The sequence below is a fragment of the Piliocolobus tephrosceles genome, chromosome 9 (genome assembly GCF_002776525.5).
Source record: "Piliocolobus tephrosceles isolate RC106 chromosome 9, ASM277652v3, whole genome shotgun sequence".
In the NCBI taxonomy this organism is placed as follows: Eukaryota; Metazoa; Chordata; class Mammalia; order Primates; family Cercopithecidae; genus Piliocolobus; species Piliocolobus tephrosceles.
Window position 1 is genome coordinate 13,170,346 of NC_045442.1, and position 13,091 is coordinate 13,183,436.

The following is a 13,091-nucleotide window of genomic DNA, read 5'->3' on the forward strand; positions in this document are numbered from 1 at the left end:
AAGATCATAACACTCTTCACATAATAGTGAACACTTAACTACCAAAATGTCTTCAAACTTAAGATGAGTTATAGAGCTTGTTTGTAATATCTATTTTATTTTACACCCGCACCTGTCCATTATTGCCTCTATGCAACAGTGTTTGGTCAAGGAGTCTGTTGATTTCTGAATTGCCCATAATGTGGGTCTATTAGCCAAAAATGTGAGACTGGACAGTCGGAGGTAACAAAGTTTTAGATTTACTTTGCCTACTGCCCAGAGTGTGCACCTGAGCAGCACAGCTCTCTGGTGTGTACGGGGTGTTATGAGCATTCAGCACAATGGACAGCGACAGCGGGCGGCCTCTGACCATCCTCCATTTAGGACTGCACACTGGCTCTTATTTGGGCTTAAAGTTTATCTTTATTTTATGTTGTTCCTCCCCAGCTTAATTTGACCAAAAGAAAAAATCAGTTGGATGCAACTGAGATTTCTTAAATGCGATCATCTAATTAAGGCCAGCCCCATTCCCTAAAGCAGGAACTGTGAATACTCTACCTAAGAAGGCTTCCTTAATTTCAGTCTTGTCTGTTCGCCGGATAATTTTCACCACACAAATAACAGCCAGGGGTGTGAGGAAAGAAATTGCCTGGAAGAAATAACAAACAATCCCTTATGAGGACATCAGTTTGCTATCAGAAGGGCTGATTGATAATTAGTTCCCGTTAGCTTCATTTAGACTCCCTGGTTGAATAATCTTACTGAACTCCTGACCTCAAACAAAAAAAAGGATGATGTATGTCTGTGCTTACAGACTACACAGACTTTAAAAATGGAAGATCTGATTGTAGCTTATAATTGATTTGTATTGCTGAGAGCCATGTTTAAAGCAGTGACTTTTTAAATGGAAAAAAATAGTCTATAATTACAATGAATCATGTTTGCCAGTAATTCCCCTCATGCTCGTCTCTGTGGAAGGGTGAAGAACCCTTGGCCTCCCACTCCCATCTCTCTGGAAACATGAGTGCATTTGGGACTCACTTAGAGTCAATCAATTCATTCCTTTTTGGCGTTCTATTGTTGAATATTTATCTCTTCTGCAAAGCAGAGTTTAGTCTGTTTGCATAAAGACTCCTCTTCCCCTCCTCTATCCCCTTTCCTCCACATAGATGCTCAACTCAGACTTAATGAGTTAAACTGGTGGGATTCAGATGCAACTAACACTCATTACAAAACCTACCGTAAAGTGGAAACCATGCTAGTTACCATCAAGTCCAGGAGACTCTTACATCCTCATGATAGCTCTGTGACTGCCTCCTCCAGGCTTGAGGACTAGGTGATGCGCCTGGGAACACACAACTGGAGAGTGGCGAGGCCAGGATTTGGGGACAAGATTTCCCCTCCCATATTGAGTCTTTATTCCAGCTTTCCATAATTAGTAAATTGTTTTCAACATTCTACCAACCACATAAAAGGTATTTATGTTACTTCCTTATGACTATAACATCTCAGGATAACAACATCAGAAGAGACTGAACATCTTACAAATCCAGAATTGGCCTACCAGTCAGTCGTGGGAGGGCTGGGATATAACTGTTGACCAATAGTGTTCATAATTCTGGAAATCTCCCTCTCCACTCTAGCAAACTGTCACTTTTTGGAGAGGGGCTTCCTGATGGGACTAAGGCATGGCTGGAAGATGCTCTTCTTTTTTAAATTTATTTTTTATTTTTTGAGATGCAGTCTCACTCTGTCACCAGGCTGGAGTGCAGTGGCATGATCTCTGCTCACTGCAACCTCCACCTCCCGGGTTCAAGCAATTCTCCTGCCTCAGCCTCCTGAGTAGCTAGGACTACAGGTGTGCACCACCATGCCCAGCTAATTTTTGTATTTTTAGCAGAGATGGGATTTCACTATGTTGGCCAGGAGCTCTTCTTTTTAAAAACAGAATTCACCCAAATGAATGCAGGCTTTTAAAATTATTTGAGATGCTCCACACCCTTACTACAATCAGACAGCTAGAGCTAAAATCATCTTGGGGACCCCTCTTTGGGAACTGTCTTCAGACGCCATTTGTACGAGACATGAGAAAAGCTCTCTCCTTACCTGCCACCATTTATTTCTGACCAGAAGTGGTAGTAACCAGTTTGACGATTCAGCTGTGGCCCTGAATGATTTAGACTGTTTAAAAGTCAAATAAGCAAGTCTTGCCACCATGGAGGATATTCAGGTGCTAAGGCAGATGCATGAGAGGAGATTCAGAACCGCGACAGAGAAAGCAGAGGATTCCCCTGGGGGCTATTCAGAAGGGCAACACTCATGAGTTAAGAGGTCCAGTAAGTCTGTGAAAGTTGCCATAAGTTATTGGGCAGCTCTCACACCTAAATAACTACATGGCTTGTTAAAGTACTGATTTCCTCAAACATGCTTTTATAGCAGGTCTAGCAATGTATATTTTTTACAGTATTTCAAATGGTACTAATGCTGATGATTGAAGATTATGCCTCAGACTTTTGATTCACGCATTTAGTGCTTAAAGAACAAGAACTGAAGCACCACTTACTAAAGTCCAATGTTATGGTCAAGGCCAAAGAAGTCCTTGTTAGTCCAAATCCAAACATGAAGCCCACCAGCTTACCTTTCCGTTTTCAGTCCCTTCAAGCACTGCATACAGACCAGGCAATGTGCTCCCAAATAGGAGAAAGCAACTCACCAAATAGTGGATGGCTCAGTAATGACCACCAATTCAGCGTTTATATGGGAGAACAACATGGTTCTGAAGGAAATATTTCAAGACAATCCCAGCTGGTATAATCTAAGATTAGGCAATAATGAAACCCCAGAAAAAAATTTGAGTTGGGATAACTTTCCCAATGAGGCTTCCAAAGGAAATTCCAGAGCAGAAAGTCACTGCCCACACAGGAGATGTGGGTGCCAGGTGGGAGGCGCTCAGGATCAAGGTCAAGTGTGCAGGCTGAAGAATTCATTAGAGCTGCTTAATGACTCCAAGCTAGTGGCCTGATGGTCCAGCGGTCTCCTTTAGAACTGTTGTCTGCCTCAACTTGCCTCTTCCCAATTGGACCCTCACCTCTACTTCCCCAACAAGGCTGGACTTAATTTAACTCATGCTACAACTTCCCTAGGTAGATGTATTTTGGTGTCTAGGACCACTATCAATTGCTCTTGAGCCAAGGCTAAGCACCCAGGAGGGCCCAAGTTTCCCTACCTCAAGGGCTTCCCAGGTGAGGAAATGCAGCCTTCAAAATACCGTGTGGCTGCAGCCAGAGTGGCTTCAGCAGAGGTGTCTGTGTGATTGCAAGATGTGGCTTGTTTCCTCCTCTCATCCTAACAGCAATGGGCCCTGGTGTCTCATTTCTTCTTCTGGAAATGTATCAGCCATATCCTTGGGTAGCATGGTCCATGAATCAGGATGGATAGAGACATAATTACATGTATCATTCACCCCCTTGTATACAAACATTTTTTAACTGAAAGTTGGAATTAAGAGGTGACCTTCAGAAGCCAACACATTGGGAAAACAACTTCCTCCTGGGGCAAAACACCTGTGAACTGAGTAAAGGAGGAATGAAGAGAGTAAGCACCCACCACCTCACTTTCACTCAGCAAAGCAGATTGATTGAAGCCAGTGCATACACATTCCACTCTTTGGACAAAGGCCATTGGTAGCTGCGGTTCTGCTGCCCAGGCCAAGGAAGCAGATGACGATGGACAGAGGAACATAAGGTGGGAATGTTCCCTTGTACCTCCACACATGGGCAGAGACGGGGGGAAAACATGAGCAAGCAAAATCTCCCTTGGTATTGTTTTCTCTTCTGTTAATGTTTCCATGTCTAATTTTAAAAGAATCAAATCCAAGGAAATCCTAGCATGAGCCCAGGGTAGGAAGATGGGGAGTGGTCAGTGCTGAATAAATGACACCTGAGAGAAAACAAAGCATTCCAGACAAACACTGCTGCAGAATTCAGAGAACATATCGAACCCTTCTTGGACTTGAGTTCTGCTCACTTGTTATGAGTATGGGGCTGCTGAATGTACATACCTAGGTTAGAATAACAAAGGCTAACGTGTACTGAGAACTTACTAAGGACTATGGTCTATTCTAGACACCCCATGCAAATTAACTCATTCAATTCTCAAGCAATCCTAGGTGGAAAATGCTCCTTACTTAACACATAGGAAACTAAAGCACAGAGAGGTTCAGTAACTTGCTGGAAGTCACACAACTAATCAAGTGGTAAAATGAGGATTTGCACCCAGGCCACCTAAATTAAGTTCTACACTTTTAACCACAATGTTACAGCAGTTCCTACCCTAGAAAGTAAACGTTAAATAAAATATAGTGTATGCTTTTTTCCAAGTTAGAAAAGAAAGGTAAGGAGGCTTGTTTCCAGGTCATAGATAAGTCACAGAAATTTCAGTGACAGCTGTCACAGCTTAAGCACCTACTATGTGTTAAGGACTTTCCTCACACTTTCCAATCTTCTAACTACTCTGTTGTGGAAAATATTATTCCCATTGTACAAATAACCAAACTAAAAATCATAGAGATCAGTAAACACACAAATGCACACAGCTAGTGGGAACAAGACTCCCAGACTGGGTTGCCATGCTCCTGGGTTGGAGTCCTGAATCTTGGTGATTCCCTTAGCCCCAAAGCTTTATTTTACAGATGGGGAAAATGAGGCTGACAGAGATTATATACTGAACACCACCTTTAAAGTTACTAATTGTACTGCACAGTGCCCACACAAAGAGATAGCATATGCATCATTAAGCAGGATCTGGGATGTGGCTAGTTTTGTATGTAGCTTGTTCCACAGGCTGGGAAGCCAGAGCTCTGTACAAAGAAAAAAAAAAAATGTGTGTGGAATGGTCTCAGATTAAGGAGAGGTGGGTTCAAGCCCCAGCTCTGACACTTATCCGTTCTTTGTCCTTGAGCAAGTCACTCAACCTCATTAATTCTCAGCTTCCCTATCTACAAAATGGGTATGATGATAATAATATCTATGACAGGTATTATTCCCAGGATTTCAATTCACTAATAATTATGGAGCGCTGATTAGGTACCATGCACTATGTAAAGTGCCATAGGTCTGTCACCCCCATTTGATGTTCTCTACAGCTTGATGAGCCATGTTCTTAAAGACACCTTTCACAGATGAAGAAAGTAAAGTGCTAGGAGGGGAGGTGATCTTCCACATTTGCATAGCTAGTGAGTGGCAAAGCTGGGAGTTGACCCCTAGTAGGCCACTATGGAGCCCATACCAACTGCCCACCAACAGGGTCCAATAGAGAGCTACCATCCAGCAAATGCTGGTTGTTGACTAGTATTTCATTATTTTCTGGAAAAGACTGTTAAAAGGGTATCAGGATCTTATCACCAGACATATAGGATTGAAGGATTTTCAGTTCAAGCCTACCTGCACCCTGAGATCTGAGTAGTGTGCACCTTTGAGTAAAGGAAGGAAGCTGGGGAGAGAAAAGGGAGCCTAATTCTCCCAGGCACCCTGACCATACCCTAAATGACCAACTAGGGTATGGAGCATCCACCCATGAATCAACACAGGAAGGGGCGCCAATCCCTGGCCAGTTCTGCACCCAGAAAGTGAGTCATCCTCATGTGCTGATGCAAGGTACCATGCACCATGCTGCCTGGGCGCTTCCGGGAAACCACAAAATGTGGAGCAGTGTGTTTGAGAGGGGATGGCATGAGGATACCAAGGACTTCTAACAACCAGAAGAGATCGAAGCCAGAGCAGCCCTGATGTGAGGGTGTTAGCCAGAGAGGAGCTTGTCACTAGGGTTCATTCACGTCAGACAAAACAAAACGGTGGGCCCAAAGTGCCTTCATTTCTGGCTTTTGACAGAAAGGTGTGTTGCAAAGTGATTATAAAGACAACTTTAAGACACTCAGACACTTGGAAAAGGCCCTGCTGTGGGTAAACAATTACATCCCGTCACAGATAAAAGAGCTGTCTAAGACTCTTAAAAAGAGCCTAAAAATTAAACTGTCTATCATGATCCAGCCTTGTCTTTTTCTTCCTTCTTCCTCCCCAAAATGACTTTATTTCTGTCTTCCTTAGAAGCATCCTATCCCAGAATAGAAAACCCTGGTATCAAATCAACACAGTATCTATCAGTAATAGTCTATGAGAATAAATCTGGACCTATCACGGTCGAAGCAAAAAGAGAAGAGGGCAAAGAATAGGGCTTGGGTGGATTTCTCTTGAAAGCCAAGGAAAAAAGTTTGCAAAACCTATCATTCCTTAAACTCCTTACTGAGTCTCACCTGTTCCTCAAGGCTTTTTAGTGGAGCACTGTCCACCTTGTGTTCATATCTGTGCCCCTCCCTAGACTAGAAACCATATCTTATTCATCTTTCCTCATGGTAAGTGTTTCATAACCATCCACTGAATTAGGTTGTAATTAACCAATCCAAAGCTATCCTCAGTCTAGTTCTATCCCTGCCCCCTTCTTAGCCCTTACGCATAGATACTCCAAACAAACTCTATTGACAGGACCCACATGGGCTCACTCTCCATTTCTCTGCCTTTACACGCCTCTCCACCTAACCAATCACCAGAGGCATCACAGCAGAGTGCCTCCAAGTGAGAGTTTGCACTCACAGTCAGTGCTCAGATCCTGGTCCAGCCACTGACTGTTGTATAATCTTGGACAAATTGTATAATTTCCCTAGTTTTGTTTTCTCCACTGACATTATGAGATTAACAAAAGTGCTGACCTCAAAGGATTCTGAAGATTAACTGAGATGTTCTTTATAAAGTTATAAGCACAGCCCCTGAATTCAAGAAATGTTTACTGTTGTAGGTGATGAAGAAGAAAGAAGAAGAAAGGAGAAAAAGAAGGAGAAGGAGAAGGAGAAGGAAGAAGAGGAGGAGGAGGAGAAGGAGAAGGAGAAGGAGGAGGAAGAGGAGGAGGAGGAGGAGGAGGAGGAGAAGAAATAGTAGTTCCCTAGAAGTTTACCTGGGCCTCTCCTCTGGCCCTTTTCAGATTCCATTTTGTATTAGAGTACCATCCTAATGTACCAGCGATCCTGGGGGCTCCCTGAGGGTACACCCCAAGTCTCACTGGACTTCTTATCCACTATAGCCCCTATGGTTTTCTTTACCCATAGCAGGCTCCCTGAAAATGTCCCCTGAATGTACAAAGAAACAACTATTACAGATAACAAAACATGTACCAAAAAGCAACAACTAATACCAATGAAGTTGTCCTACACAAAAAGTAGGTTTTTAAAAATGTTCTGATAAACCCCTCACACTCAGCAAGCAACCGGTACCTCTTTTGAATAAGGAAGCAGCCTTCCATAAAGGCCTTGGGCATATCCCTGAAATGCTAAGCAATACTTCTGAGTGCATCTGAAAAGAATTCTCAGCCAGTCTTTCTGGTCAACAGGAACACTGGGTTGTCAAGGGAAACAAGCTCTTGGATTCAAACAGTTCTAACTACACCCAACTTTCAGGGTGACAGACATCACCTGAGCTAATGGTGCCACAGACAGCGAAAGTGCAAGTTAGGAGGCTTCCAGTAACATTATTACCATTTACTCTGCACTTAATCCCCTAGCCATTATTCTGTTAATTTTCTTGTTACATTTGCCCAATTGGCTCATCTAACTTGCACACACATGACTCTAGAAGCATTAATTATCCAATAAAAGAAATTCAAGTCAATAACAGCTGCCTTTAAAAAACACCTTGCTAAGAAAGTTAGAAAGTTCACCTTTTGATTAAAACATTCCAACCAAAATTAAAGGAGACCCCAGGACTTTTCTATGTAGTAAATAAGAAAATTTGAGCTTTCAAAGAAAATCAAGCCATTTTATACATCAGTGAAAACGGATGTTCTATTACCAATTATTCTACTAATGTCTGAAGGTTTTAAAGGACCAAAATAATATAATGCTTTATATTAAATTCTTAAAACCCAGGAGAACAAATATTTTTTATGGGGTGACAAAATATTTTTCATCTTTGTGTTATAAGTATTATAAATGTATCTACTGCTTTCCTTGTGTTATTATGGAATTGTACTAAATTGTGCAACCAAATGAATGAAATTCATCAACTGCTATTAATGAAATAAAAGGTTGAACTTATTTCATTAGGAGAATAGAGGGTATGAATCAGTATGTGGGGCTGAATATCCTTCTGTTCTCTGAGAACCCCAGTGCTGAATAAGCCCTCTACTGACTAATTTCTACCACCGCCAGCATGCAAATTGCTCCATCCTATTTGTGTCTGTAGCCAGAATATTTGTGGCATTTGTATCTAGACTTCAAAACAATCCATTGTTCATAAATCTAGGACACATCCACAGATTTCTCACAACATCCCATATGAACATTCATCTCCAAATTGTGTTTTTACAACACATGAAATGTAAAATGTTATGAAAAATAGGAGTAACTGATAAATAGAAGCTTCTCCCTATTAAAGCCATTGAGTAAACTCATTACACATACACTGCTTCCTTTATTTCTAGGATTTATAGAAGATTTGAGTTACAGCAGAAATGAAAAAAGCCTGATTTTAATAGTCATGTGTTAGTAATTCTCTACTCACAACAACCTTAATTTGTCAATTTCCCTAAGATTTATAAAAATCCAGTTTACTTTCCAGTAGAAAAGTAATTATTAAGAAGCAATTAAAATGATACCTTAATGCTCGCTGGCATTATGGGCATTTTCAAGAGTCTGCAAAAACACAGATCTTTCCAATCATCACTAATTAACAAAATTTCCTCTATAAAATCAGAGGGATTTCTTTCAAAACACAAAAATGTTCCCTGTGTGTCTATGACGTTTCTGGAGCAGTTCCCAGAGAGGCACGAGACACCATGGCAGGTCAACAGGAACAACCTTCAAACTTCTGGGAGGCTGCCCATCCAAAAGTGACATTATCGTTCCACAACAAAGAGGAGCTTAAATATTTCCTCTGCTCCGGAAAGTCTGGATGGTGATTATCCAATTCTCCAGGGCTTCATTAGCATCAGCAAGGAGTCCCAGACACTCTGCCCCCAACCCTCAGGGCAGCCTCTTGGCTGAGAGCTGGCTGCTAGAACCTGGTGCTGTGCTCACTAGCTATGTGACATCGGGCAAGTTCCCTCATCTCTCTTGGAATGCAGTTTTGCATCTGTGAAATGTGGACAACAATGACATCTTCCTCACTGGGATGCTGGGTGGAATTAAATTAGACCATCATTTCTTAAGCTCTCAGCAACAAGCCTGGCATACAGGCAGTGAAATGTAAAAGGTTGTGGCAATTGCCATGTGGCATTGGGGGGAGCGGGTAAAATTTATCTCAATATATTCACCAGCTCTATGGGTGCTTGCCCATTTATTCTAGAAGGAGAGAGACACAAGACACTCTCAAGAGGTTGAAGCACAGGGTGGTCTTATTAGTGGCCAACAACTGACCAGCTAAAACCAGAAAAGAGGTTAACAGAGCTATCTGGGTACCTTCATTTGGGCAGAATCAAGGCTTATCCTAAAAAGAGAGTGGACAGAAAATTCTCATCACTGGCCTCTAGTCCTCCTTTACTGTAACTCAGCATAGCCCAGACAAGCAAGTCCTTTCTCATTCTACAATATTGGACAATGACTTGTAGAAAGTAGAAAAATTCCTCTTCAAAGCTCGTCTTAGTTTTAAAATAAAATAGGCACTAGGAATAATAGCTTCTCACCCTAAAGCCTCCTATCAACTGTTAGTTCTTATACTTTAGCCCAGTTAGTTGCTTTGGCTTATTCAGGCATGTCTAGACAGGCCGAGGCAAGTCTTAGCTTATAGCTTATGCCCTTTCCTTATTTGGAAACGTTATTGCTTCTTTAAATCCTTCATAAGCAACTTTCTCTTTTCCTTTGTTCTGCCTTGCCTTTACCTATTTAAGAAAGTTTTAAGCTGTTAGCCAATCAGGTATTAGTTTTGACTGTGAGGTCCGGCTCCAGCCAATGGAGACAGGACACAGTAGCAGGGACAAGCTGCATAAGGGATAAAAATTGCCTCCCTCCTTTGTTCAGGCATGTTCTCACCATTGTTCCATCTGTGATGAGCACCCTTTCTGCAGAAAGTAAACAATGCCTTGCTGAGAGAATTAAATCTATATTCGTGTGCTATTTCTTTGTGGCACCAGGGAACAAGCATTTCTAACAGTGTCCTTCTCACATGACCAAGCAGTTCCTATCATGACAAGGAACTGGATTTTAATTTGATGGGCTGCTCACCTTCTCTTTCTCTCAGGCCACTCACTGTCTTCAGGGTTAGAAAAACAAAGGTGAAAACCCATTTGGTTCACCTTTGAGAGAGCAGTCAAATAAGGCATGAAATCATGGTACTTACAAACATGAGACGGGTAGGTATGTTATCTGATTGCACCAAAGGATTTTTATAGAGCCAGATCTCTTCCGGTTGGATGACTCTCTGGAACGGATCCAAAAACTCTGTAAAACTGAAACGTAAAAAGAAAAGTACATAAAGGTTAAGCGTTCTGTTGCTGCGGGAAGTTCCCAAGGAGGCCCCCCAGTATGGACCCTCAGTGGGGAGAATCCAGACTGCTGCAGAGGGGGAAAGAGACAGGCCCTGCTGTCAGTTCTCACTGGTTCAAGGGCTTGGGAAGGACTGAAAGAATCACTGAGACTCTACAGACTCTTCCATCACCACCTGCTAGCAAGGACAAATTCCATGCATAAGGGAGTAGCTTTGTGTGTACAAAGATTCTAAGGACTTGGGGTTCCAAAGTAAACTGGAAACTGAAGTCAGAATGGGGCAAGGCCAGGGCAGAATGGTCTGGCCTTAGCATGGTCTCTTGAAAATAAAATAGGCTTGAGGTGAAACACAAGGGAGGGAGTAACTGGCACAACTGCCCGTGTGCTGTCTTCATTGGTTGGGCAATGAAAAGCAGTCACTGCCAAGAGAAAAACTAAGAAAGGGGCAGAAATGCAGGGGTTTGCTTTTTCAGATCTCAGCCATCAGGCCACCTCCCAGCTCTCCAGCCAATCTTTACCTGAGGAACTAAGTTCAGCACCACTTCAGATGCAGTTGGAGAGGGCAAAAGAAGCCAGGTCATTTGGGGCTTTGAGTGCCAGGCTAGAGGACTTTGATTTTGAGCCAAGGAGAGGTTTGGTAAAGGAGCATGGAATGGGAATTCCAATTCAAAATGGTGGCCCTGGCCATGGTGAGGATGGGACTCGGAGGAGAGAATAGAAGGCAAGGTGGGAGGTGCTGAGGTTGTGGCAGCTGTCTCTGCAAGAGAGACTAGCAGACTGGAGAGGAAATGGATGGTGTGGAGAACCTGCGGGCAGGATTGGCTGAAGCTGATTCCTAGGCTTCTGGCTTCTGGGAAAAGGATTCCCATGATCCAAGATGAGGAGTGCAGGGGAGCAGGAGAGGAGGAGGACGCTCAGCTTCCTCCTCCTCTAGCAAACCCTCTAGGGTGGCCAGCAGTCTTGGTTTGTCCATAACTTTTCCAGTTTTAGCACTGAAAGTCCTATATCCCAGGAAACCCCTCAGTCTTGAGCAAACCAGGACAGTTGGTCACCTAAAGCCACCCCAGTCTCCAGACAGAATCAGGAGTCCCACAGCCCCGGTTTCTATCCCAGATTTGGGACGTTGTACAAGTATGTTCTGTTTGCAGCTTCAGCTCCCCTGTGAGGGTATGAGGGCAGGAGCCACTCCAGGGCTGTCACCTCAGAGCCCAGTAGCACGGCTGGGCCACTGTAGGCACTCAGAGGCCACAGAAGTTAACATCTATTTGGGACTTTGAACAGGTGACACTGAAACTATTCTCACTTTGATCAGCCTGACTCTCAATTCTATTGCATATCTAAGAAACCTAAAATCCACCCATCTTCTGTGTCTCTCTCCCTGTCTCTCCCTCCCTCCTTCCCTTCCCACTTCTCTCCCTGCCGCCTCTAACTGTGACGTTTTAAGTCCTAAAAGTCTGTGTATTTATGTAATTTCAAAAAGCAGTGGTATCCATGACCGTTCTACTTAGCACTGGGCCCCCAGCGCCTCTGCCTGGCACACAGGAATCTCTTGGTAGCTATTTGCTAGATGATTGAATGGACTCCTGCAGTGCCATCATCACAGAACCCAGTCAACCCTTCACCAACCCTGAACCTGGAGCACTTCTATTACAGAATCCCTACTGCATCCCCTCACTGGGGTGCAAGTCACTTCTGCTATCAGTCTTCCAAACCTCCTCGAGAGCTGCTGGGAGGAGCACCCTCTCTGGGCATCAGAAACCTGCTCTCTGCCCCAGCTCGCCAGCTGAGCTGCTCCGTGCTGTGGAGCAAGCTGCTTCCTCTCCCAGGGCCTCTGCAATGGGGGAGGCTGAACTAAATCCAAGACTTTAATTTGAGAAGGGTCAGAACCTTCTAGAAAACACCCTACCACAGACCTAAGACTGTGGTCTGGTAATGTGGATTTTAAAACACTATGATGGGCCAGGAGTCCCCAGCATTGAACTAAATGACACCTAAGGGTCCCAGACCCTAGGATCAAAGGACAGGACATCCTGTAATTTAACTCTTCTCATTAACAACCCTTCCACCCACTGCAGGACAGGCTCTAGAGTCAGGTCCAGCAGCATTCAAACCCCAACTCTGGCACATGGTGAGTCATTTAACATTTTCTGAGCCTCAGTTTCTTCATCTCTAAAATAGACACACCTTACAGAGTTGGAATGAAAGTTAAACGATGGAATATATATGTAGGGCCTGACAGAAGAGAAACAAAAACTAGAATTGTATTACTATTATCATTTTACTCTAGCCTAAAGCTGCATGTTTTTATTAGACAGTTTTCAGGCTTTGTTTGATTTTGTGACAACCTACTCCCTGCTCCCAAGTGTTTTTAAGACATAATGAAATGAAGTGAAATGAAATAAATTTTGCTTGAAGGATGTCTTTAAGAATGTGTAGTGTATCTCTGATAACCTAAAGCTTCAGAATACTCCAGTTTCTGTAGCTACATAACAAATTACTTCAAAACATTTTATTTTGCTCATAAATTTGTGGATCAGGAAATTGAGAGGGGCTCATTGTCTAGGTAGTTCCCACTTAGAATCTCTCC

At 43.1% G+C, this 13,091-nt stretch overlaps 1 protein-coding gene across 5 annotated transcripts in view; it reads right to left on the minus strand.

Annotated features, from left to right (window-relative positions):
• The window catches only part of PLPP4 (phospholipid phosphatase 4), a 136,206-nt gene that overhangs the window by 74,569 nt on the left and 48,546 nt on the right, over positions 1 to 13,091 (minus strand). For 3 of the 5 annotated variants that reach the window (XM_023224389.1, XM_023224388.1, XM_023224390.1), the window contains 2 exons: positions 10,359 to 10,467; positions 538 to 628 (listed from right to left, as the gene is read on the minus strand). In XM_023224389.1, the coding sequence (XP_023080157.1) occupies positions 538 to 628; positions 10,359 to 10,467 (200 nt within the window). Of the gene's footprint in view, positions 1 to 537; positions 629 to 10,358; positions 10,468 to 13,091 lie in introns of those variants that run through there. The other 2 variants (XM_023224392.1, XM_023224391.1) reach the window with 1 other exon arrangement.